Source organism: Sus scrofa, chromosome 17 (genome assembly GCF_054392235.1).
Source record: "Sus scrofa isolate SSC_HxYL_T2T_F1_AM1 chromosome 17, Sscrofa_HxYL_maternal_Yorkshire_Landrace_v2.0, whole genome shotgun sequence".
NCBI classification, from domain to species: domain Eukaryota; kingdom Metazoa; phylum Chordata; class Mammalia; order Artiodactyla; family Suidae; genus Sus; species Sus scrofa.
Window position 1 is genome coordinate 31,898,532 of NC_139399.1, and position 27,174 is coordinate 31,925,705.

General features: G+C 36.3%; 1 protein-coding gene across 8 annotated transcripts in view; it reads left to right on the forward strand.

Moving 5' to 3' along the window:
* Window positions 1–27,174, forward strand: part of MACROD2 (mono-ADP ribosylhydrolase 2) — a 2,051,375-nt gene that overhangs the window by 1,948,872 nt on the left and 75,329 nt on the right. For all 8 annotated transcript variants that reach the window (XM_085004514.1, XM_021077531.2, XM_021077533.2 and 5 more), the window contains 3 exons: window positions 4,558–4,620; window positions 22,176–22,250; window positions 22,518–22,610. In XM_085004514.1, the coding sequence (XP_084860640.1) occupies window positions 4,558–4,620; window positions 22,176–22,250; window positions 22,518–22,610 (231 nt within the window). The remainder of the gene's footprint in view (window positions 1–4,557; window positions 4,621–22,175; window positions 22,251–22,517; window positions 22,611–27,174) is intronic.

Below are 27,174 nucleotides of genomic sequence, written 5' to 3' on the forward strand. Positions count from 1 at the left end.
AGATTTTAGTGCTTTTCTAGTTATGAAATGGAAGTATTGGGCTCATAAAATCTCCTGAAAATATCTGACTATCTGAAGACTTGTTCTGCCATTTGTCCCAGAGTGACGCATTTGGCAGAGTGCGTCACTCCTGCTCTCCACCTTAAATTCTTTCAGGGGGTGTTGAAGGTCAGCAGCTGCCATAGCTCATGATTTAATCCTTGTAGAGGCAGTTGTCAAGTGTCAGCTTCCAGCTGGCAATTGTTTTGAGCTATTTCCTCAAGACAGATCTACCTTAAGAATTCAAGAATTGCCATCATTGATGAATTAATGGTTGGGCATCCAGTTTTGCAGCTGGCTCTCAATAATTGTACTAAATTTTTTTGTAAAATGGCAGTCTCTGGCATTTGAATATATACATTTCTACAATTATTTTTAACCTTGTTCGGGTCACAGATCTCCACAAGAATATGATAGAAGCTATGTCCTTCCAGAAAAATAACATGAATATATGCACACATTTGCACATCATTTCAAAAAGGTTTGTAGACCCCTAGAGTATATTTATGATATTATAGGGTTAAGAACTTGTTCTAAAGGGACATTTTCAAAAGAAATAGCATTTATTTTGATTTATAGTCTAGATATATTTATTAAAAATTCAATAGTATCATTTATCATCACTTTAAAAAAGCTTAAATCTATACATGTGCTATTCTGTGTAGATATAATAATTGCATTAAAAATGACCTACTTCCTAGAATTTGTTTTATGTTTTTTCATCTACTTTAAATATTCTTTTAAACCTTTTTCAACTTTCTAAATAAGCAGGGTTTTTTTTGTAATTTATGAAAGTATTTTTTATCCTTGTTACTCTTAAAAGAAAATCTGTCTTTAGAACTTTGGCTTGACTATTGATTTAATATTTGCATTTGAAAAAATTCTCTAGTAGGACATTGACCTTAAAGATTTGAAAGTCAGGATCTACATAAAAATTTAATTCAAATTCTCTGCTATTAAAATAACATTGACTGAACCTTAGAATTAGGTGATAACTCTTTTACATTTTTGAACATTACCAAATAATCATTTTTAGAATTAAATAAAGTGTGAATCCATTTTTAGAATTAAATTGAGAATTTTTAGTATAGGAGTTCCCATCATGGCTCAGCGGAAGGAAATCTGACTAGCATCCTTGAGGACGCAGGTTCCATCCCTGGCATTGCTCAGTGGATTAAGGAGCCAGCATTGCCATGAGCTGTGGTGTAGGTCGCAGACACTGCTTGGATCTAGCATTGCTGTGGCTATGGTGTAGGCCAGCAGCTACAACTCCAAATCAGGCCTAGCCTGAGAACCTCCATATGCCACAGGTGCAGCCCTAAAAAGACCAAAAAAAAAAAAAAAAAAACTTAAAAAGAATTTAGTATATACAACTATAGTTTTCATGGTAGTTGATAAAACTTACATGGAAATAATAATCTCCTTTAATGACCATATATGCTGGATAAATTTTCCCTTTTTCTCATCATGAATAATGACTTAATATACATACACAGTGCAGCTTTCAGCACCTCCAGAGCGGAAAAGCTCCACTGTCATTTCAAATCCCCAATTAAGTGTAATGTAATGGGGTCCATGATTTAAAACATTTAGGATTAAATCCAGTCTTGCTAACGTTCATGAAACTGGAAATTCAAATTACCCTTTTAACCGAGAAACTATAGTGGAAACAGTCTTCCATAGCCACCTGGTTGTTTGTACATGCCGTCATGAGCTTATACTTTTTATCTTGCTTTATTGCTGTACATCCATTATGTGTATAAATGTGGAACCACTTCTGGAGAAGAGGCTCACATACAAGACAGAATGAGCTTATAGCCTTTTTGATGAGTCATGTTGTTATGAAATCCTTGTCCTCACACAGACTTGCATTTATGTACATACAGAATATACTCAAACATCATATTTCTAGGATGTAGGGTCTTTCATATCTTTTATTTCCAAAATCAAGACACATTCAAAGAAATTATAACGTGTTATAGTTCATTTGGCCATTTTTTCCCTAATACTACACAATAGTGCAAATAACAATTATTGGTTTCTTGGATTCAATGAAATACATTGTGTATATTAGAGCACATAAGATCAGGAGGTACTTCAGCAATGTTACAGCAACTCCTCAAGGCAATTGAAATTTAAGGGTCATTTAAATTGCCGTAGTCACAGATTTTGGTGACAAAGCAGGTAGAGTCTAGTGATTTTTGTTTGTTTGTTTTTTGCTTTTTAGGGCCACATCCAGGCATATGGAAGTTCCCAGGCTAAGGGTTGAACTGGAGCTACAGCTACCAGACTACACCATAGCCACAGCAACGCAGGATCCAAGCCACATCTGCACAATACACAGCAGCTCACGGCCACACCAGATCCTCAACCTGCTAAGCAAAGCCAGGGATAGAACCAAAATCCTCATGGATCCTAGTTGGGTTCATTAACCACTGGGCCATGAAGGGAACTCCGTGATTAATTTTTAAATACTTTCACCTCTCTTGTGTGACTCATTGGACCATAAACTTGTAAACTCAATATAAATAACTTTTCAAAAGACATTCTTATGTCATATTTGGTGCATGAAACATAATGTTTATATAAGTTAGAAAACATAATGAATTATTGTTAACTTGAATAAATTTTAATGGCATAAAAATCTTGCATAATCTTAAAAATTTAATGTTGGAAGAAATGAGTGTTGTACAAGACTGCATAGTAAATGATACCATTTTCTATAAACAAGTAAACTTAAAAACTTCAAAATCAAAATTTAACCTGACCCATATAGTACCTTTTTTCAAAAATGACTAATTTTCAGTGTTAAGGTGGAAAAAAAATTCAAATAACATTTTTTAAATCCACATGTTAGAGTCAAAATTAAAAAGGCATATCTTAATGGGAGCTAGTTTAAGACAATTTGACTAGAGTAAGATAACAGTTTGGGAAATGTGTCTCTGCTCAGTTTTGCTTCCAAATTTGGACTTTGAAACTTATTGTCAGTCTTAAAAAGAAATAAGCTGTGCAGATAATTAAACATTTGCCTTGGGGGAATTATTTGCAGTTAATTAAAACTATACACTTTGGGTGTATACTTGCTTCACTGGTTATTAAATTTGAATCATATGTTAACTACCCGGATTTCTCACTTGTCCATCAAATGTTGCTTGTGGGCGAGCTTAAGAAACAAACTCTCTCATAATATTCCAAACCATATTATTGTTTAAAGTGATCAGGAGGGAGAAAGGAAAGGAAAGTGGGTAAGAGGGGAGTTCCCTGGTGACCTAGTGGTTAAAGACCCAGTGTTGTCACTGTTATGGCTTTGGACACTGCAGTGGTGTGAGTTCTCTCCCTGGCCTGGGAAATTCTGCGTGCCATGGGTGTGGCAAATAAAAAATGCGTAAGAGAAACAAAGAAAGAATTATTTATTTTAGATTCCACCTGATTCAGCTCTGCTCAAGAGTTAAAACTCAACTGAGCAATGTGAGCTCAGTTAGAAACCCATTTGTATGTGATAGAGGTATGGTCTGCCATCCCCTAATATAGCCACATACATACAAGATTAGCTCTTGGCTTTTAGATGCTTTCAGATTACCACCCTGTTAACTGCATGAAAAATATCTATTAGATTACAATCTATACATGGGCAGAGAGTTGCTCTTTTGTTTACACTTGACACCCCAGGGCTGAGAACAGTGTCTGGCATAGAGTTGGCCCTTAATAAATATTTGCAGAATGAATGAAAGATCTATTTTCTGTCTTCCTAATGACCTACTCACATGCTCTTTCCCGTAGTTTTTGAAGAGCCTGCAGAGAGTTTTCCAACATCCAACAAGGGACCCTTTCTAACTTTACAAGAGTCTGTAGTCATTGGAATCCTATTAGCCATATTATTCCCTACAAAGTACATCATATGATTTAAAAAAAAAAGAAAAAGAAAAAAAAAAAGATGAACTTAGGCTGATGCCATGTGTAAATGTGCTATCCTTGAGAAAGGATGAAGTTGCATAGAACAGAAAGTTCATATTCCTCCTTTGCTGTTGTTCTACTGGTGCAGTTACTGAGGAAGGTGAACTTAATTACCACTGGATTTCAAAGCTTTACATCTGGATTTTTCAAGGATTCAAGGCTCCCATATATGAACAACTACAGTAATGGAAGCATTAAGAACATTAAAATTATATTCCTTTAATCTTCTCTATTTGCCTTCCTTTCATATCCTTTTGCACAATTCTCCTAAGACTTTCACTGATGCATAAAGCCTGCTTATATTTTCTTCTTTGTTGCAAAAAGATGTTCCAACCAAATCTTTACTATTTTTACCTTGTAAACTTTGTGTAGACATTTTATGCAGTACTTTAAAAAATGCTTATTTACTGATGAAGGTATTTAAGTATTTTAATAGCATTTTTTAAAAAGTAATAACATCCCCACTCCCCCCAACATGAATCTGTTCTGTTAGTGCTCTTGTAGTGTTAGCATTTTTCTTGGTGAAAAATACTGACTAAAAGTTTTGCTTGTTTGTTGTGTCAGATTCTGCAAAGGATGACAATATTACAAAAAACAGTGAAGTGAGTGACCAAGATCATTCCGACGGTAAGTTATGAGATCCTTTTCTGTTTTTGTTTTTTTTTTGTTTTTTTTGCTGACAAATATTGCATTTTCTAAAACCCAGATTTTAGTTTGTATGGAAAAATGGAATCTAGAGTCTTGAACAGCTCAGGGGATAGGAGCGCCTATTCCCCGACACAGTAGAAAATTAGTGAAAAGCTTTTCTGTCAGCCCAGTGTATCTGTAATTCCACATCCACAGATTCAACCAACCACAGATCATGTAGTACATATTCGTTGAAAAACGTCCACCTCTAAGTGGACTGCATAGATCAAACCCATGTAGTTCAAGAGTCAGCCATATTTGTTTAGGATTGGAAGCCACCACATTTAGAAGGGATGTTTGCTTTCTACAATCCTCATTACTTCTTTCTTATTTGTTTCCGAGCTGGCTTCTTTTTTTTTTTTTTTTTTTTTTTTTTTTTTTTTTTTTTTTTTGCTTTTTATGGCCACACCCAAGGCATATGGAAGTTCCCAGGCAGGCTAGGGGTCAAATTGGAGCTGAAGCTGCCAGCCTGCACCGTAGCCACAGCAACACAGGATAAAAGCTGCATCTGTGACCTACACCACAGTTCAGGGCAACAATGGATTCTTAACCCACTGAGCCAGTCCAGGGACTGAACCCACATGCTCATGGATACTAGTTGGCTTACTGCTGAGCCATGATGGGAACTCCTGGCTTCATTTATTTTTGTTACCTGACTAAACTTTATAGGCACTGGATTTGCAACTACTGAAATGAAAGTAAAATACCAGTGAGGATAAATGTGAGAACAGATGTATGAATATATGTACAGAATTGATTCAGGGAATTAAATCTCCATGTCTTTGGAATACCAAGAAGACATAATAGAACAAACAGAAATGAAGCAGTCTTTAGAAAAAGAACAGAAAAAAAGTTTTACAAATGCAAATGAGTTTCTCCACCCAAAACACAAGAGTCCATGTTATATTTATAGGCAAAGATAATGAAAACTCAAATGAGAACAGAAACCTACAAAGCCTCATGGAATGTCTGAAGATCAATAATAAAGAGGCTTTTAAAGCATCTAGGAAATTCAAAATCAGGTTATGAGCAAAATCATCAAAGTCAGATTAGCCTTAGCCTTCTTCTTCCACAAATCTAAATCCTAGGAAAAAATGGAATAACATTTCCAGAGCTTTAAAGGCCATAGTGTCTATATTTAGTGGAGTTATTATTCATGCATGAAGTCAAGAGTGATATTTTCTCAGGAATGGAAAGATTAAGAAAATATGCCACCCAAGTGTTCTTTCTGAATAAGTTTACAAAAGGCCTGTGCAAAAACAATAAATACAGAATAAAAGGAAAATTCAAGACTAGGAAAGTCACAGTTGGGAAGGACTATGTGATAAGAGACTCATTTAAATGTATGAAAATGTTGAAATAACTGTTTTGAAATTAGTATTAAAATCACTTAAATGGTTGCTTTTACCTTCAAAAATTACAGTATATTTTTTTAAATAAGAAAGAAAAAGGAGACACTTTTGCTTTTAGCAATTAAAGTCTAAATAATTTAAACTATAACTCCCCCTAGACAACCTGGGGACACACACACACACACGTCAGAGAGCTAACGGATTGAGAACTGTTGGGCTAGGTTATGGGAGAATATGGAAAAAATGGACATACAGAGATGGAATTTGAAACTGTTTTTACCTTAGGGCATTTGCTGATTCTGCAAAAGATGTCTTAAGTCCCACGGCTCAAGAGGGTAAGGGGCCCTGATAAAACCATGAGTTTTGGGTTGAAACCCCAAAGGGTACACATATGTACCCTACAGGAAGAATGAAATAGCAGATCAGCCTCCTGAGAGACTGCAGCCCAGCTTTGAATCATCTCAATCTCCAAATCAAACTCAGATTGCTAGTTCCTTCTGATACCTGAAGAAAACACATGTAAAAGATTTACTAGACAAAAAAAATAAAAAAATAAAAAATAAAAAGAGTTAGGTTTCCAAGCAGTTACGTAAAGAATTTGTTAAATACAATGTTCAGCTCATGCATACAAAAAAAAAAAAAAAAAAAAAAAAAAAGCAAAAAAACACACAGAGAAAATCAAGAAGCAAGGTAATGTGAAATAAAAAAAAGGAGTCAAGAGTGGCAAGTTCTTTGTGGCTAAATATTTAGTGTAATGAACACAAAGTATAAAACACAAAGACTATAAGGGAATAAAGACAAGTTTGAAAATTTTAGCTGAGAACCAGAAATTCAAAACAGAAAAAGAAAGGAAGGTTTAGAAGCAAAAGATTTCACCCTGGTGGTTTATTAGACACAGATGAAAGAGAATGTGTGGACTAGAAGTTAGGTCAGAAGAATATATCCAAAATAAAAACAGGAGTGAAACAGAGTTGCAAACTTAAAAAAAAAAAAAAAAAGGCAAAAGGTATGGAGGATAAAAATGACAAAGTCTATCTTTATCACACATGTAATTAGAATCCTGGACAGAAAGGAGAGAGGGAATTGGGCCGAAGCAATATTCGAAGAAATCATGGTGAGAAATTTCCTACAGTGAGGAAGGGTAATAGGCCACATGTTCCAAAAGTCCATTGAACTCCACAAACAGAAAAAATTCACAGCCACACCCATCATAGTAAAATTGCTGTAAGCCAAAGATAAACAGAACATCCAAAAGCTATCATCAAACAGATGGACTGCTGGCTGACTTTTCAAAAGATATGATGGAAAGAAAAAGACAATACAACAGAATAGCTGCCAATGAAGAATTATAAACCCAGGAAAATGCATGTTTCAAAAATAAGGATTCATTAAGAACATTTTGGACCAAATGAAGAAAAGTTCATCACAGGAAAATTCTGATGTTCCTCAAGGAGGAGGATATTGATCCCAGATAGAAGATCAAAGAGGAAGGAAGGAGTTAAAAGCAAGGTAAATAGTAATTGTTGGATAAATGGAAATGAGTATAGGTGGTACAAATCAATAATGTTCATTATAATAAGAAAAATACTGTATCATGGGAGTTAAGATATGCTTAGAATTAAAATATACTACAATAATGGCATTTATTGGGATGAGGTAAATTGAAGTATGCTGATATCTTTCCATTGTCATCAAGAATAAAAACACTGATTAGCGCTGAAATTTGGTCTTAGTGATGCCTGAGGGTCAGGAAATGAGGTAAGCCCTGCTATGGTTCCTCCTGAATGTCTGGAGAGATTTTCTAGGACACAGTGCAGAGAGGAGAAACCCAGGTACAGCCCAGAAGACTCCCTTAGTTGAGGAGATGGATCTAAGAGTCCTGGAAAGCCAAATATCTAGGGTTTGCAGGGCTGAGGACTGAAGAGGAGAGAACAGTTCACACAGGGAACACTCTAGAAATCTACAGAGGGAATCCCTCAAGGCTTCACTGGAGTACTGACCTGTGCATGCACAAGAGTAAAGAACATGGGTAAAGAACACTCAAGGACTTGAGGGAATTGATATCTGGAGCTTCCACAGGGTTGAAAGGAGTGCCTACCCCCACCAACCAGACTGGAAAACCCTGAAACGTGTAGAAGGTTCAGTAGGGGTTTGCCCCCCGTAGTTGAGCAAAACTAGCAGTGCACTACATACTGTTCCTGTCCTCCCCAAGCCAGCTTAAAAACAAGACTTGAAAGGATCAGACTGTTCCTGAATAACTTAACTGATCCTAGAATGAAACGCCAGAATATTTACAATTATATGCAACACACCTTGCATCCAACAGAGTAATTGACAAAATTACCAGGCGTGAAAAGGAGGATTGGAAGACAAATCTCCATGCAGCGCTTGTGTCTCTGTGTATTCTGTGAGCAGAGGCCCTGACTGCCTTTGTTTGGGTCGGTCTTTTCAAGGATGTTTGTACAGGCACACATAGGAGTGTGGATTCTGTTCCAGACCACTTCAGTAAAGCAAATCTCGAAAGAAAGCAAATCCCACAGATTTTTGGATATCCTGGTGCATATAAAAGTTATGTTTACACTATACTGTAGTCAATTAAGTGTGCAATAGAATTATGTCTAAAACAAATAATACAGATACCTTAATTTAAAAATCCTTTATTGCTAAAAAATGCTATAACATGAGCCTTTTGCAAGTAATGTTTTTGCTGGTGGAGGGTCTTGCCTCAATGCCAATGGCTGCTAAATGATTGGGTCATGGTTGCTGAAGGTTGGTGGGCTGTGGCCATTTTTGTTTCTTTTTTGTTTTGTTTTGAAGTATAGTCAATTTACAGTATTTTGCCAATTTCTGCTGTACAGTAAAGTGACTCAGTTATACACATATACATTCTTTTTTTAATATTCTTTTCCATCATGGTCTATCCCAGGATATTAGCTATACAGTAGGACCTTATTTTTTTATCCATTCTAAATGTAAAAGTTTGTAGCTACCAACCCCACTACTACTCCCTCCCTCTTCTGCCTTGGCAATAAACAGGTCTGTTCTATGTCTGTGAGTCTGCTTCTGTTTTTAGATGGGTTCATTTTTGCCATATTTTTTTGTTGTTGTTGTCTTTTTTGCCATTTCTTGGGCCACTCCCATGGCATATGGAGGTTCCCAGCTAAGGATCGAATTGGCGCTGTAGGCACCCGCCTACACAAGAGCCACAGCAACGAAGGACCCGAGCCACATCTGCAACCTACACCGCAGGTCACGGCAACGCTGGATTCTTAATCCACTGAGCAAGGCCAGGGATCAGACCTGCAACCTCATGGTTCCTAGTCAGATTCGTTAACCACTGAGCCACAACAGGAACTCCCTGTGCCATATTTTAGATTCCACATATAAGTGATAGCATATGGTATTTGGCTTTCTCTTTCTGACTTACTTCACTTAGTATGATAATCTCTGGTTGCATCCATGTTGCTGCAAGTGACATTATTTTGTTATTTTTTATGCCTGAGTAGTATTCCTTTGTGTATATGTACCACATCTTCTTAAATTCATTCATCTGTCAATGGACATTTAGGTTGTTTCCATGTCTTAGCTATTGTGAATAGTGCTGCTATGAACATAGTGGTGCAGGTATCTTTTTGAATTATAGTTTTGTTCGGATATATGTGCAGGGGTGGGATTGCTGGATCATATGGTGGTTCTAGGTGATTTCTTACAATAAGGCAACAATGAAGTTTGCCACATCAATTGACTCTTCCTTACATGAATGGTTTCTCTACAACATACAATGCCATTTGATAGCATTTTACCCAAATAGAACCTCTTTCAAAATTGAAGTCAATCCTCTTAAATCCTGCCACTGCTTTCTTAGCTAAGCTTATGTAATATTCTAAACCCTTTGCTGTCATTTCAACAATATTCACAGCATCTTCACCAGAATTAGATTCTAGCTTAAGAAATCACTTTCTGTGTTCATCCATAAGAAGCAACTCCTCATCTGTGAGGTTTTATCCTAAGATTGTGGCAATTCAATCACATTTTCAGCCTCCACTTCTAATTCTAGTTCTCTTGCTACTTCCTCTACATCTGCAGTTATTCCTCCACTGAAGTCTTGAACCCCTCACAGTAATCCATGAGGGTTGGAATCAACTTCTTCCAAGCTTCTGTTAATGTTGTATTTTGGCCACTTCCCATAAATCGTGAATGTTCCTAATAGCTTCTCAAATGGTGCATCTTTTTCAGAAGGCTTTCAGTTTATTTTGCCCAGACCCATCAGAAAAATCACTATTGGAGTTCCTGTTGTGGCACATTGGATAACGAATCTGACTAGGAACCATGAGGTTGCGGGTTTGATCCCTGGCCTTGCTCAGTGGGTCAAGGATCTGGCATTGCCGTGACCTGTGGTGTAGGTTGCAGATGCAGCTCAGATCCCACGTTGCTGTGGCTCTGGTGTAGGCAGATGGCTACAGCTCCAATTCGACCCCTAGCCTAGGAACCTCCATATGCTGTGGGAGTGGCCCAAGAAATGGCAAAAAAGACAAAAGGAAAAAGGAAAAATAAAGAAAAATCACTGTCAATGGCAGCTATGCCTTATATATTGTACTTATTAAATAATAAGATTTGAGAGTTGAAATTACTCTTTGATCCATGAGCTGCAGAATGGGTGCTATGCTAGAAGGCATTAAACAACATTGTACATTTCCATCAGGGCTTGTGGATGATAAGGTGCATTGTCGGTCAGCAGTATTTTGAAAGGAATCTTTTTCCTGAGCAGTAGTTCTCAACAGTGGGCTTGAAATATTCAGGAAAGCATGTTGTAAGCAGATGTGCTGTCATCCGGGCTTTGTTGTTCCATTTGTTGAGCACCCAAAGAGTAGATTGAACATAATTCAGAATGGTAAATGAACATTGGCCCCAACTTAAAGTCACCAGCTACATTAACCCCTAACAAGAGAGTCAACCTGTCCTTTGAAGCTTTGAAGCCTAGCATTGACCTCTCCTCTCTAATTATGAAAGTCCTAGATGGCATCTTCTTCCAGTAGAAGCCTTTTTCATCTGCACTGAAAATCTGTGCTCATTGTAGCCAGTTCCATTTATTAGCTTAGCTAGATCTTCTGGATGACTTGCTATAGCTTCTACATCAGCACTTGCTCTTCACCTTGTACTTGTATGTTATAGAGGTGGATTCTTTCCTTAAACCCCAAGAACCAACCTCTTTCAGCTTCAACCTTCTGTAGCTTCCTCATCTCTCTCAGCCTTCATGAAATTGAAGAGATTTGGGACCTTGTTCTGGATTAGGCTTTGGTTTAAGGGAATGTTGTAGTCTTCTATCTATACCACCAATACTTTCTCCATATCAGCAATAAGACTGTTTCATTTTCTTATCATTCATGTACTTACTGGAGAAACACATAATTTCCTTCAAGAACTCATCCTTTGTGTTCACAGTTTGGCTAACTGCTTGAGGTGAGAGGCTTAGCTTTTGGCCTATCTTAGTTTTTGACATGCCTGCCTCACTAAGTGTAATTGTTTCTAGTTTTTATTGGTTGGCCTACTTTAAATATTGTTGTATCACAGGGAATAGAGAGACTCAAGCAGAAGGAGAGAGATGGGGAACAGTCTATGAAACAGAACACATACAACATTCATCAGTTAAGTGTGCCACTTTATACAGGCACAGTTCATGGCACTACAATGATAAGAGTAACATCAAAGATAACTAATCAAAAATCACCAGAACAAATATAATGATGAAGAAAATTTTGAAATATTTCGAGAATTACCAGAACTTGACACACAGGCTTAAAGTGAGCAAATGCTTTGAGAAAAAAAAAATGGTGCCAATTAATTTGCTTTGTGCAGGGTTGCCACAAATCTTCACTTTGCAAAAAACACAATATTTTCAAAGCACAGTAAACAAAGTACAATAAATAAGGCACATGTGTAGAGTGAACAATCTTGGAAGACAGAGGCAATGTCTTGCTCTAGAGCAAAGAGCAGGCTTGCATCTAGCCTTAGAAGATAGGAATAGTGCCTCCTTCCACATCAAAGAGCAGACATGGTTTCTGTTCATTATCAAAGATTCAAATTCTCTAAGCTCAAAGTTCCTCCCCTGCAATACAACCTACTGAGTATGCAGATATCCCTTGTTTACACTCTGAGACTTGGGGTAAAGGGAACAGGTGCAAATATTCTGGTTACAACTCTTGCTCTGAGTAATAAACTGTTCTTTATCTCTGATCCAGGAGTCTTAAGTCTTCAGTAGATAACCATAGAATGGTGGCAAGCTAACTTGTTAATCTGCAAATAAGATAAAATCTCGCATCCTTCCCAATTCTTGATAAGACACATGAAAGTATGACCCATAGAAGAACAGAAATCAATTAATGGAAATTAATCAAAAATGGGGAGTTCCCGTCGTGGCGCAGTGGTTAACGAATCCGACTAGGAACCATGAGGTTGCGGGTTCGATCCCTGCCCTTGCTCAGTGGGTTAACGATCCGGCGTTGCCCTGAGCTGTGGTGTAGGTTGCAGACGCGGCTCGGATCCCGAGTTGCTGTGCCTCTGGCGTAGGCCGGTGGCTACAGCTCCGATTCAACCCCTAGCCTGGGAACCTCCATATGCCGCGGGAGCGGCCCAAGAAATAGCAACAATAACAACAACAACAACAACAACAACAACAAAAAAAAAAAAAAAAAAAAAAAGACAAAAGACAAAAAAAAAAAAAATGGTACAAATGGGGTAATAATATGAAAGCATGTGTTAAAAATCATTAATGGTGTTCCACATCTTCCAGAAGCTAAAAGAAGGACTGTCCATGTTCTTTAGCGACATGGAAGGTATTTTTAAAAAACTGAATTTCTAGAGATGAAAAATGGAGTGTCTGAGATGAAAATTATTCTTGATGAGAATAATGTCAGATTAGACAATGCAGAAGAAAAGATTAGTGAATTTAAAGATGTAGCTATAGGAACTATCCAAATTCAAATACAGAGAGAATAAATGACTGAAGGAAAAGAAAAGATTATCAGTGAGGAATGGATCAACTTCGAGAGTGATTCCATTGACAATAATCATGAACTGAAATTTGATAAACACTGTGATCTCACATATATAAGAAATTCTATGACCCTAAACCATAAAGAAAATTATACTTAAGCACATCATAACCCACTTTCTCAATACCAGTGATAAAGAGAAAAATCTCAAAAATAGTTAGATGAAAAAAGACAAGTGATATACAGAGAAACAAATGTAAGGATGAAGCAATTTCATCAGAAATTACAAACTACAATTAACAGACAAAAACCTGGATGAATCTCATAAACATATTAAACTAAAGTGGGTATGAAAGCATATTTATTGTACAATTTCATCTGTTTTATCTTTGAAAAGCAGGAAAAATATAATATTTTGTCATGCTTAAGTGGTAAAATGATAAAGAAAATGTAGATGGTGATGACTGTGATATTCAGGGTCTTAATTAAGTCTTGGTGACCAGGGAAGAGGTACTGATTGGGTTGTAAGCTAGTCTTCCAGGTTGGATGGTTAGCATAAGAATATATAGTTTTTCTACCTGTTTTTGGTTATTTAATTGAGCTCTGCCTACTGTTTATGTACTTCCCTGTATGTATGTTGCATTTTGATAGAATAGTTAAAAGAGGAAGAAATAAAGAGAGGAAATAAGGAAGGAAATGAAGGAAAGAGTAAAGAAAGGAAGTATCAATGGCAGAGTTTGTAAAAAATAATAATAATAATAAAGATGCTAGTTGTGGACCAGGGAAGGTTGCATACAATTCTGACTTTGATAAAGGTAATCAAAAACTAAGAATCCTACTGTGCTATGGGCTCCATCAATGTAAGTTAGGTTTAAGAATAAGTCTAGGAGTTCCTGTTATGGGTCAGTGGGGTAAGAACACAATATAGTTGGTGTCCATGCAGATGTGGGTTCGATTCCTGGCCTCGCTCAGTGGGTTAAGGGTCTGTCATTGCCACAAGTTGTGGCAGAGATAGCAGATTCAGTTCATATCTGGTGTTGCTGTGATTGTGGTATAGGCTGGCAGCTGCAGCTCCAATTCAATCCCTCACCTGGGAACTTCCCTATGCTGTCGCTATAGCCTTGAAAAAAATAAAAACTCTGAAACATTTTATGATAATTGTGAATACAATTAAAGGAATAAATGTTACTTTCTAAATTTCCTTTGAAGATCATACCAAACATGAGGGTATATTCAGTAATGCAAATAAAAATAATAAGTAGCAATATAATAGAAACAGTATATTAAAAATGACAGAAACCAAGGCAAATAGTTATGACAGTAAATGTAGTATAATTAGGTTACTTTATTAAGTGTAAAAACTTTAGATTGAAATTAATTGCAGTAAACTCAGACTGAATTAATTTCAGTAAAATAGTAAAGCTTTAAAAATACATAGTTAGATAAAAAATATTTGGGAAATGACCATCAGAAGAAAACATGAAAAACCACTTTAAAATCTAGCCAGTTAGAATTCTAGCAAAAAGTCTCAAGTGAGAGACTTGGTCATTTTATATCAATAAAAATTTCAGTCCCTGATTAAATATAATAGTGATGGGTTTTTATGTGTCAGAAGATATAGAAAGATACAATATGAACAAAATTCAATTGGAAACGTGATGGGGGAATTCACGGATATGATATTATCAGTCAATGACAGAATAAATAGACTAAAAATGATATGGAATCTTTGAAAAATGTGATTTACAGTGTAGTCCTACTCCAGGAATGGATAGGCTGATCAATGAAACAGAATAAAGAGTTTGGAAATAGACCCAAGGAGATCTGGGATTCAGTATATATTCAGGCTGACATTTTCAAGATGGATAACTCTGTAAATGGCATTAGGACAACTAGTTGGCCATTTGGAAAAGTAAGCCAAATTCCAATATCATTCCTTATACTAACTTAAATTCCAAAAGGGGCAAAGATGAAACGTAAAAATGAAACTATAAAAATACTACACTAGGGAGTTCCCATCGTGGCTCAGCAGTAACGAATCCGACTAAGAACCATGAGGATGTGGGTCAGATCCCTGGCCTTGCTCAGTGGGTTAAGGATCTATCATTGCCCTGAGCTGTGGTATAGGTCTCAGACACGGCTTGGATCTGGCATTGCTGTGGCTGTGGCATAGACTGGCAGCCGTAGCTCCAATTCAACCCCTAGCCTGGGAACTTCCCTATGCTGCAAGTGCAACTCAAAAAAGCACAAAATAAAAAAATAAGTAAAAATAAAAATACTACACTAAAAGGACCAAAGGGTATACTTTTTGTTTTCAAATAAGTACTGCTTTTTCAACTGTGGATACATACAGACATATGATTGTATGCATATGTGTTATAAAATGTGTGTATGTGTGCATATGTCCATGCATGTCATAAAAGAGGGAAGTGGCTAAGTCTGAACATATAAATTTTGATGTGATAAGTAAAGGCTATAATCAAATACTAAAGTAAAACTAAGAAAAGTTTTCTCAGTCTAAATGACAAAGAATTGATTTTCTTATTACAAATATAAAGACCTCAACTATCAATAAGAAAAAAAACCCAAGAGAAAAATGGGCAAAGAATTCAATTTTAATTCACAAAAGAAGAAATACAGTCATTGTAAATATGAAGATATGACCTATTTCTTCATTTCTTGAAGAAATGGTAATAAAACATTATTTTAATATCTTCTTCTATTGAATATCAGACATGTATTCACTGAACTGGTATGAGGAGGATACCAAAATTGTTCACACACCCTTGGTGGGAGATTAAAGGGCATAACCTCTTTGTCAGCAATTTTGACAAAATGTAATAAAAGGTAAAATGTTTACAGTTCAATCCAAAAATTACGCTTTAAGAATTTATCTTAAAGTAACACCCACCAAAAGTATAGAGATATGTATTCGCAAAAGTGTTCATTGCAATACTGTGTTTGATGGCAAAAACAAAGAAAAAATTTATTCATAACATGGAATATAATGAATCTTAAAAACAAGATTTCTGAAGAAAGTGTAATGACTGTAAAATGCTTATAAAAATATAAACTAAAAAAGCAAGAACCAAAGTGTAAATTCATTTTACTATCAGGATAAATTTATGTATTTACATATGTACACATATATGTATGTGTGTATATATGTATATGTGCGTGTATATATATTTTATATTCATGCACAAAGACATATGTATATATAGATAATTTGTATGCATATATATATATACATGCATATATATGTATATATACATTAAGAGAATTATAGCAGTTTATGGTATTAACAGGGGTAATCCTTTAATTTTAAAATTATTCATAATTCTCAACACTTATATATGTGTTTCTATAAGAAAACTGCCTTTCTTTTGTAACTATAAAAATAATAATTTTAGAAATAATTTATAGTAGAAAAGTAAATTTTATTGGCCTTAGAAAAAACCAAGAGTAACTAGAAAATAGTCAAATTCACAGTAACTTAGGTTTAACTTTACTATTAATCTTGTATTTTTAGATATAGTCAAGGTTAAATTTTGAATAATAACAGCAAATTTCAAGTTTAACAAAAGGACATAATTTCCATTCTCTTTAAGAGAAGAACCAAAGAAACAAGGTCTTCCTTCTGTTCTTAGGAAGATCTGAGCATCTAATAACCTACAAACAATAAAACTATATTGTGGCTATTGTTCAAAAGCAGTCCATTTATGAGCGAGTTTAGGTTTATCCTCTAGAAATGTTTAATTCGAGACTGATGTTCCCAGACCAATTTTTATGCAAATTAATTAAAGCATTAGCTTGAGCCAAACTTAATTACCAGGGCTCCAAGAAATAATCATGTGATCTATTTCTAAAGAGCAGTGAATGGATTTTTGGATTATCTGTTCTAATGGTCCCCTCCAATTAGTATGGATGATTGAGTTCACTGTATAAAACATATATATACACACACACACACACACACTGTGGGATCTTTTATGTTCTTTTGTTTCCTCTGCCAGGAGGGATTAGGGCAAAGGACAGTGGGTAGAATTCAACCAGGCTGAATGTGGAGAGGCAAACATAAAGCATGCACCCATGGGGTCAAGAAAGCAAGATGCAGTGTGTTGTGTCTGAGTGGCTGAAGAGAAAGGCAGATGGGCTGGAGCCCTCAGAATGGTCATTAACACAGCAGGCCTGGGTGCAGGGCAGGGAGTTCACACAGACCTCCTCCTGTACAAGATGCAACATCTTGGTGTGGCTCTGGCCTGAGCAAGTAATGATTATTCTGGGATTTCAGAGCTGAGAACCTAATTTTTTCCCCATTTTCACCATCTTAATTTTAGAAAAATTAGAAGAAAATACACATATTTTTGTTTCAAGAGAAGATTTCCAAAATATGTAAAAGTGCACTGGTGAAAACAGATTAAGAGTGACACCAGTGAAGAAGGCAAGGGAGAGAAATATTCCAAAAAGGCTTTGCAGTGGCCTCTTCTCCTCAAAGAGACATGCCAGACTTTACTAGTCACGAAGAAAAATCCCCGGTATTCATCACAGCCTTAGCCTGCTGCCTGCCTCCCCTCCCTGCCCAATCCAGGCAGTCCCCAGGTCCTGGTGAATTGCAGTCTTCCTATTCCTGATGGATTTCCTCTGAAAGTCCTCCACTGGATTCCTGGGACCAAAGAGACACTTCAGTAGAGTGGCTGCTTCTACTCTGGGAACACTCTGCTCTTTGCCATCACTGAACAGACAAAGCCAGGTCACAAATAATGAGCTAAGTTCCCCGCAATGACTGGGAGGAGATGTCACAATCAGTTCCCCATCAATGGTGATACAGAATGAGGCTCTGTCAAAAACCAGGAAGTATCATACTAAGTGAAGTTAGTCTGATAGTGAAAGACAAACATCATATGACATCACTTATATGTGGAATCTAGAAAAAGAATACAAATGAACTTACTTGCAGAACAGAAACAGACTCACAGACTTTGAAAACCAGTTTAAGATTACCAAAGGGGACAGGGTTGGGGGGTGGGGGGCTGTGGTGAGGAATGGACTAGGGGTTTGGGACTGGCATATGCACAGTGAGATGTGTGGAATGACCAGCCAACAGGGACCTGCTGTATAGCACAGAGAACTCTACCCAATATTCTGTTATAATCTGTGTGGGAAAAGTATCTTAGAATGGATGTGTGTACATGTATAACTGAACCACTTTGTTCTACAGCATAAATGATCACAACCTTGTAAATCAACTCTACTTCAATAATACTTTAAAAAATTAAAAATAAATTTTGAAATATTTTTTAAGAAAAACCAGTGATGCTTCCCTTAATATCATCCGTCCAGTAGACAAATGTCAGTGGTGACTAAAAACCACCAGGAGACATATCCTCATATAATACCAAAGATAGAATCTAAGATATTATCTAGTTTTTTGACCTTTTTTTCTAACGATAATGAAATTGAAGCCCAAAGAGGTTGTTATTTGCCTAAGGCATTTAGTTCTCCTTGCAAGGTTTCTTTGCAATGAACACAGTGTATGAAGTGCTTAGTAACCTTAGTGCTTTGTTGCTAAAGTAACAATAGGAAGTAAGTTATAGTCCCTCAATACTATTTATAGACATTGATGAGTACTATAATAGAGGACCAATTAAATAGACATACATCAATCACTCTTTATTAGCAGATGCTAGGAGGAGAAATATGAATAAAACAATTTCTATTTTCACAGTGCTCATAACATGATAAAGGAAACAAACACAGATATAGCTATATTACAGTGTGATGAGGGGAATAATAACTAGGTGAATAGGCAAAGGGACTCAGTATGCAAAGATATGATCATTCTGTCTGGTATCCAAAGGTGAAAAGGGTAGAAATAGGTTTGGGAGGGGTAAGATTTTGCATGGCTTTCTCCTCTATATAAAGATTTTTGTGACCAGTAATATCAAAACAAAGTCCAAAGAATAAAGGGCACAAATGAAATTCCCATATATTTCTAGTGGGACTATAAATGGGAACAGATTGTTCTCAGAATACTGTTTTTCAAGATATAGTACAGCTAAATAGATGTGTTGCCTGTAACTTAATGATTTCACTCATGGGTTTATATTACAAATGACATGAGTACATATGTCCACCAAAATACATGCATAAGAATGTTTTTAGCTCTTTTATTCATAACAGTCCCAAACTGAAAATAATTCACCATTCATAGAACATAGTATATTCACGCAGTGGAATAGTATACATCAATGAAAAAGAATGGACAATTGATGTCTGCAGTGACTAAGATTAATCTCACAGAAAACAAGCATAAAAAAGTAAGATACAAAAGAGCACATACTGTATTCTGTTTATATGAATTTCAAAAAGAGGCAATTTTCCTTTTACCTCTGAAGGGGTATACACAGGTACCAACAGAGGGAGCCACTGTGCTAGAAATGTTCTTGATCTGGATGGTGAGCTCATTGAGCTATGTGATTATGATGTGTGCTTTATTATATGCAAGGTATATGTCAATTAAAAATTAAAAGACAAAATAAAGATATTTCTAGGCAAAACGTAAAGGACAAAGGGATTTGTAGTCAGATAAACCCAGTTACGATTTTTGAAAGCAAAATAAAGATCAAAATAGTTACTTTACAAGGTTGATATGATGATTAGAAAAAATATATATGAATTGTCTAGGCAAAGTCTAGCATTTTTTATGGGATCAGTAATTTGTGTATATATTTATATCCCATAGACTAGTGGTTCTCAAACTTTAATGTACATAGAGATCTCCTAGAGATTTTGTTAAAATGCAGACTGATTCTGTAGGTCTGAGACAAGGCCTGAGATCCTTTATTTAAAAAAAAAACTCTCAGGCCATTCCAGTGTTGCTTATCCATGGACAATAGTTTGAGTAGAAATAAGGAGAAATGCAAATGTGTAAGATTTATCGTCATGGGAAATATCTTGATTAAATCCATATTTTTAAAGATATTACTGTTGGGAGCACTCTTTGTGGTATAGCAGAAACAAATCCAACTGTTATTCATGAGGATGTGGGTTCGATCCCTGGCCTCACTCAGTAGGTCGGGATCCGGCATTGCCATGAGCCATGGTGTAGGTCCCAGATGCAGCTCAGATCCTGAGTTGCTGTGGCGTAGGATGGCAAGTTCAAATCCGACTTGACCCCTAGCCTGGGAACTTCCATGTGCCATGGGTGTGGCCCTAAAAAGTAAAAAAAAAAAAAATCACTGTTAGCAATTCACAATATAGATTACAGAAGAAGAAAACGATAGATCTAAGAGAGATATAATACATCCCTTAGGAAAAGAGGAAGGGATGGAACAGTGGGAAAAGAGAAATATTTTTCAGAATCATCAAATATAAGCATTTGGTTGAATTTTAGGAGTGATGAGAACAAGGCATTGAACACAGCTTGAGATTTTTAGCTTTCATGATCAGATATATAAATATGCCTTAGTATTTATTTTTAGTTTCCATGATCAGATATATAAATATGCCTATGCATTTATTTTATCAGATCCTTTTGATTAAAATTGATTTCAAGAGGAATAGATAAAAAAAAAATTTTGTATTGGTCACCTCATGAACGAAGGGGAAGTAATATAGTGGGCAGTTTAAGAATAGCTGAATTAAAGAGGACTCTATAAAAAAGAGAGGTTGTAGAGTTCTCGTTGTGGCACAGTGGTTAATGAATCCTACTAGTAACCATGACGTTGCAGTTTTGATCCCTGGCCTTGCTCAGTGGGTTGAGGATCCAGCATTGCCGTAAGCTGTGGTGTAGGTTGCAGATGAAGGCTAGGATCCCATGTTGCTGTGGCTCTGGTGTAGGCTGGTGGCTATGGGTCCGATTAGACCCCTGGCCTGGGAATCTCCATATGCTGTGGGAGAGGCCCTATAAAAAAACAAAAAGACAAAAAAAAAAAAAAAAAAAAGGTTGTGTAAGGCAGCTTTGCTGCAATAACAGCCCTAAAAGTCCCATTAACTTATGACAGCAAACGTTTGTCATGTCTCTCTGCTTCTTCTCCACATGTGTTCCTACAGCCTGAACTGGGGAAAGAAAACATTCTATTAGGACCAAGGGAGCTGGAGGAAACCCCCAGTGGATCTGAAGCTTCTCCTCAAATGTAGCACACTTCCTTTTTTTTTTTTTTCTTTTTTGCTATGCCATTTTACGCCAAGTCATATGAATGGGCCTAGTGTCAATGGACTGGGTACTACACTTGCCCCACAGGAGCAACTGCATATGTCACATGGCCACAGCCAGGGAAAGAAGGTCCTCTTACAGAAGTAGAGACAACTTGGAACAAAGATGTATCTCCTTCAGGGATGGACCCAGGCAAAGAGCCCCAGCTCCTCTGCTTCCTCTTTGTGCCTGAAACCAACTCTAACTGTGGAATTTTTTTTTTTTAATTTAACAGTTAAATATCTTTAATATAAAATCTTTCATTAAACTGATACAAAGTGGACAGATTTCAATTTCCTCTCTTAGTGAGCACTTAGATGTTTTAAACTCCACAGGGGAGAGGAGGAAGAGATGCTAGGGGGTATGAAAGAAAAACCATTTCTAGATAATCAACCTCAGAGTAATCAAGAGTTTGCTCTGAATCCTCTCCTGACCTTTGCTGTATTTAGTACGTGTTTTATGAGAACAGTTGAGCTGTCAGGTGATCCATCCCTGTGTGCTCACATTACTCAAGTTTTTTTATGCTCTGTTGATAGAAGAATGAAAATACAAGTTGTGTTTTAATTTTCTAGGAATCCTAAATATAGGAAGTATCTATATATTAAAGGGAAATTGAATGTAATTGACCCGTGCAGCCCAGAAATTGACTTAAAACTTCCAGATTGTATCCATTGATATGCAGTGTATTGATAAGCTAAGAATTAATTATACCAATTAGTTCAAAGAAGCAGTGTTTGCCTACCTTATCTGGATATTTTTCATAAAATAATTGATATAAGTTTGATGATTTGCACAATGATGTATTTACCCTCCACTTTGGTTCAAAACTGTCCTCTACCTCTCCAGGCATGATCAAAGCCTGGTTTCTGAAATGTTTTGCCTTTTCAAACCAGGGATAAAGCTATGGTCATGCATATCACATTTCTTTTATTTTTCAATCACTGTTCTTAACAGGACAAGAAAATGATTCAATGAAGAATGAAATAAAAATTGAGGCAGAGTCCCAGAGCTCATATATGGAAACAGAAGGTATTGAAACCAGAATATATTGTTATCTGAGAATGAGGTAAAACTGTGAACCATGACTTCTATATAAACTGGTGTGTGTTAGCAGGGTGTGTGTGTGTGCCTTAGGCAGTGATTACTAGAGAATGGCAGTTGTGTTCTGTTTCATGTGCCTGTTGAAACTTGGAGAGGAAAAAAAGAACTTTTAACTCTCTATGCTTTAGTCACTGTATTTTCTCCATGATTCCAACTACAATATCCTTGTATGTCCTTCTGTTTCATTCTATTTAGAGCTTTTATCAAACCAAGAAGATGCCACGATTGTGGATCACCCGGAAGTGGTTCCACTAACAGACGACCAAGAAGAGAAAGAAGGTGAAAAAGGTAGGACTGCTCTTAAATTAGCCTGTCAAAAATAGAGAATTTCCTTGAATTCCTTCCTAGAATTCAACCATCAGAGTTATCCTCATGCAATTGTGGTCTGTCAGGGGTGGGGGGAGAGTGGAAAATAAACTTTTTTTTAATCCTAAACCTACTTTTGAAAGCAGACTTAAATCCAGAAGTAGCAAAAGAAGGTACTTGTAACCATTCTTGTCCTTTCAAAGAGTATAAGCATAATTTTATTATTCATTTTGATTCAATTTTTAAAAATCATAGTTCTGAGAAAGCCTCTAAATAATAGAAATTATGGATTATATGGATAAAAGGCTTAGAAAATCTGAAATGGCTTTAAAACAAAGAACTTACCCATTTTGTATTGATTTCATTCTGTCATCCTTCATGTGGTTGTTAGTAAGGAAGCAATTTATGTAAAATACGAACATTGTATGAACCTCCTAAAATATAAGCTTTGTCTACTAATATTATGATACAATAATATTGAATACTGTTAAAAAAAAAAAGTAAGCATATAATGATTTCAGATGGCATAGGAGAATGTAAATTGTAAAGCAGCATTTGGTCAAGCCAATATATTGGAGTAACAGCAGACATTAAAAAAAAAATCTTTACAAAATTATCAAAGAAATTTATTATTTAATAAAGAACTTAAAGAATTTCATTTTCCAATATAAAGCAATCTCTTAAATGAAGCAGAAATATGAAATAAAAAAGGAAATAATTTCTTGTACTGTGTCATAAATCATACTGTTCTTAAATATGTTTGCAAAGTAGTGACAGAGTAATAACTTGACAGGCCTTGTTTATAGAACACAGTGATCAATTTTGTTTCCAGATGAAAGGCAGACATGATCTCAATTGTAAAATCAGGTCAATAGTAAGAACAGCTTCCAAGTTATGAACTCTTATTTGGCAGCAGCCTTGATGCAGTTTAATTGCAAAGTCATGTTAGTGATTTTGACATCTTTTTAAAATTTCCACTATATCTAGAGCACAGTATTCTTCCATATCTATGCCTCTAATGACCTTTTCTCTAATTGCAAATCCTAGTTCAGACTCATGACACCATGTTCCTGGCAAGTCAAGTAAATGGTATAATTGGAGAATTTTATGTCTGATGATGATAATAGAAAAATGATACAACCCTTGCTGGAGATACAGATACGTGGCCTTGCTCCCTTTGTTACCAAACACAAGTCCGTTTGTCCCCAATATACAGTGTGGCCAAACTGAAATGTCAGAGTTTGGAACAGTGAAAGGTTTATTGCAGGATCATACAAGGACAGGTGGCCCCTGGGGCTTAATAACCTCCCCCCATCCCCGAACTCACCAGAGGGTTTAACAAAGCCACTTCTAAAGGCCAAGTGAGGGAGGAGGTCATGGGGTATGTGATCAGCTTGTGCACAATTCTCTGATTGATTGATGGCGAGGTCACAAGGCAGTGTCACAAGGGTAACATTATCTTTGGGTGACAATAGGTCTGGGGCTATGACTCATGGTCATCAAGTAGTTCATTTCTTCCTTTTGATGGTGTTTTTTAGCATCTGAAAAACTCAGGAAATAGACATGAAATGCTACTATCTGAGTACTTCAGAGAAGAGCTACATGAAGGATATGGGGTCCTGCTCTGTTACATATTCAGGTGTACTTGTAAAATGTAAAATACAGGATGTGCATCTGCCTGTTTAATTTATCTATAGCAGAAATTATTTACTTTGTCCATTGTCCCTCAAGACAGGCATATGAGAAACATCAAACTGGTACATTGTCCTTTTTTTTCCTTTTTTTTTTTTTTTTTTTTTTTTTTGCTTTTTTGGGCTGCACCATTGGCATATGGAAGTTCCCAGTCTACAGGTCCAATCAGAGCTACAGCTGCAGGCCTATGCCATGGCCACAGCAACACAGGATCCGAGCTGCATCTGCGACCTACACCACTGCTCACAGCAATGCCAGATCCTTAACCTACTGAGTGAGGCCAGGGATTGAACCCACAACCTCATGGTTCCTAGTGGGATTCGTTTCAGCTGCACCATGACAGGAACTCCCTATATTCACAGGGTCTCTTAATGCAAAGTTGCACATAAAACATTAAGAATGACTCTTAGCTACAAATAAATACAAATGAGAATTATTTTACATTTGTAGGGATGTTCTTTACAGCCTTAGAAATATTGATTCTCTTTTGAGAATCCTTCTAATAAAGCAAAGTGGTTCCTTTCCCCAAAAAATTCCAGACCAGGAAAAATGTATAAGCCTTTTCTCTCATTTCACAGCATTCTGTAACATGAGAAAATGTGATAATTTCAGGATACATCTTCCATGGTTCCCAGGTGTATGGACACAGATGTTGTAACATTAAGTTTTGAAGTTAGCTCTACGAAAATATAGGCTTTGGAAAGGAGGGAAAATATGCAGCAGAAGTTCATGCTGATAAAATTACACAATAGCACAATGGACATGTCCCTAGGAGACCTGAAATACAAAAATTTCAACGGGCATAAAGTGGAGTTCCACATATGGCAGCTTCTCTTATATAGCCACACTGCCTCTTCCTAAATGAGGCTAGGTTTCATGCTTTCCCAGCAGGATCTGCAGCACATATGAAATCCAGGAAAGTAACATCATTTAGGTTAATAACCAAATAAGAAAGTAACCTTATAGGACATCTACTCTAGAAAGGAGCTCAGTCTAGCCTAAAATATAAATTGAGCCAGCATTAAAATATTTTTCCTAAAGATGTTTATTTCTAGTTGGATTTAGAAATACTTGATAAAAAATCTTAACTGGACCAACATTGTACCATTATTATATCACATAATTTTAACTTATGTTTCATTATGAAGATATTGGACTTTTCTCTCCAAATGCATCTCCATTATTTCAGTCAGTAAGTATAATACGGAATAGTAATCCTTTATCTGTTTACCTTGAGTCGATCAAAATGTTGATGGAGATTTAAGGTATATTATGGTCTAAGGTCCTCTTGGAAAAAGATGGATATTCAAGAGTGCCCTTGTGGCTCTGAGGGTTAAGGATCTGGCATTGTCACTGCAGCAGCTCAGGTTACTGCTGTGGCATGGGTTTGATCCCTAGCTCAGAATCTTCTGCATGTCACAGGCATGGCAAATAAAAAAAAAAAAAAAAAAAAAAACAAGAATATTGACAGGTATGCAGGTAGAAAGCAGAGAGTAAATCAGCAACAAATATCATCCTTTGGCTCATGTTTTGGCCTCTGAGGAGCAGGACTAAATACACAAAGTGCCATGGCTTCTGGTTTTGGTTATATGGTTCTTGGCAATTCTTTATCTTCTATAAATTCCAGTTTTTAGGTAGTAAAATGAGGGGCATGAACTCAATAATGCAGTGATGAGATTCTCCAACTTTATAAATTTTCTCAGAAGATTGGCTCTGAAGAAACACAATCTCAATGAAACAAGGGGTCATGACGTGGAAGCCAACGGTCATCAATACACTGAGAAAGCTGAAATCTTAGATTTTATTCAGTTTTATTCATTGTACTCTGTTGATAAAAATGCAGAGGTGCCCTAGACCAGGCGAAAAGATCAGCCAAATTAACTTAATTTTATTTCAGGGCTTAACCAATAATTGGACAGCTAATTATTTCCTGAAGATATGTTAAATGGGATAAAATTGCCCTTTAGCCCAAATTAGGTTGACACACAAACTCTGCTCAGAACCAGGTTAGATTTCCAACACCCTCCTTCTTAGTGCACATGATAAACTTCCTTTCTTGTAGTTCCTCTGGCCACTGTTTCATCTTTTAGTGAATACAGGGCGAATCACTTTCTATTTTGCTCCCACCTATCAAATCCATTAGGGATTTATTTTGTCTGCAAAGTACCAGTACACAGTCCTTGGTGTTTTCCATGAGTGATGGGATTCTCCGGGATTCTTATATTCTTACATCACTGACAGAGCTCTTTCCCCTGTCATGAACATCAGCCTCCACACCAACAATGGCACACAATGCCCTTGACACTCAGGCTTTCATACTCCAGTCTGTGTGCTTTGCTATAGAGAATCATGGTTCAGGCACCTTTGTGATTCATGCAAAATATTATATAAAACATCATCTTGAATAGTTAGTTTACTGGACCTTAATATTTTTCAGAAATTCTTTGTATCTTATCTTTTCAAAATGAAGTCAACTTTAGTAATGCTTCATGTTTCACATTGGCAGCCCTACAATGTAGTTTTTAGGGCAGTTTCATTTTCAGATCGTTTCTTCTGTTATTGGCCTTTTCTCCTAATCATATTTTGTAGCTAGAATTTGTCAACCACAATTTTATTTTAGAATATAAGATAAAGGAATAATGCCAGTGCCTGGTTTTATGAATATTGTGAAGGTTTAATGAAATACTTTGTATTCGTTAATACATTGAATATAAAAATTATACATTTTTAAGCTAAATTATTTGTCTTCTGCATATCTCTGTATTCCATGTATACATATAGAACCAATTCATTCAAATTACACTGTGTAAGATAAGCAAAGATACAATATCAACACTTAACATGTTTAAAAATT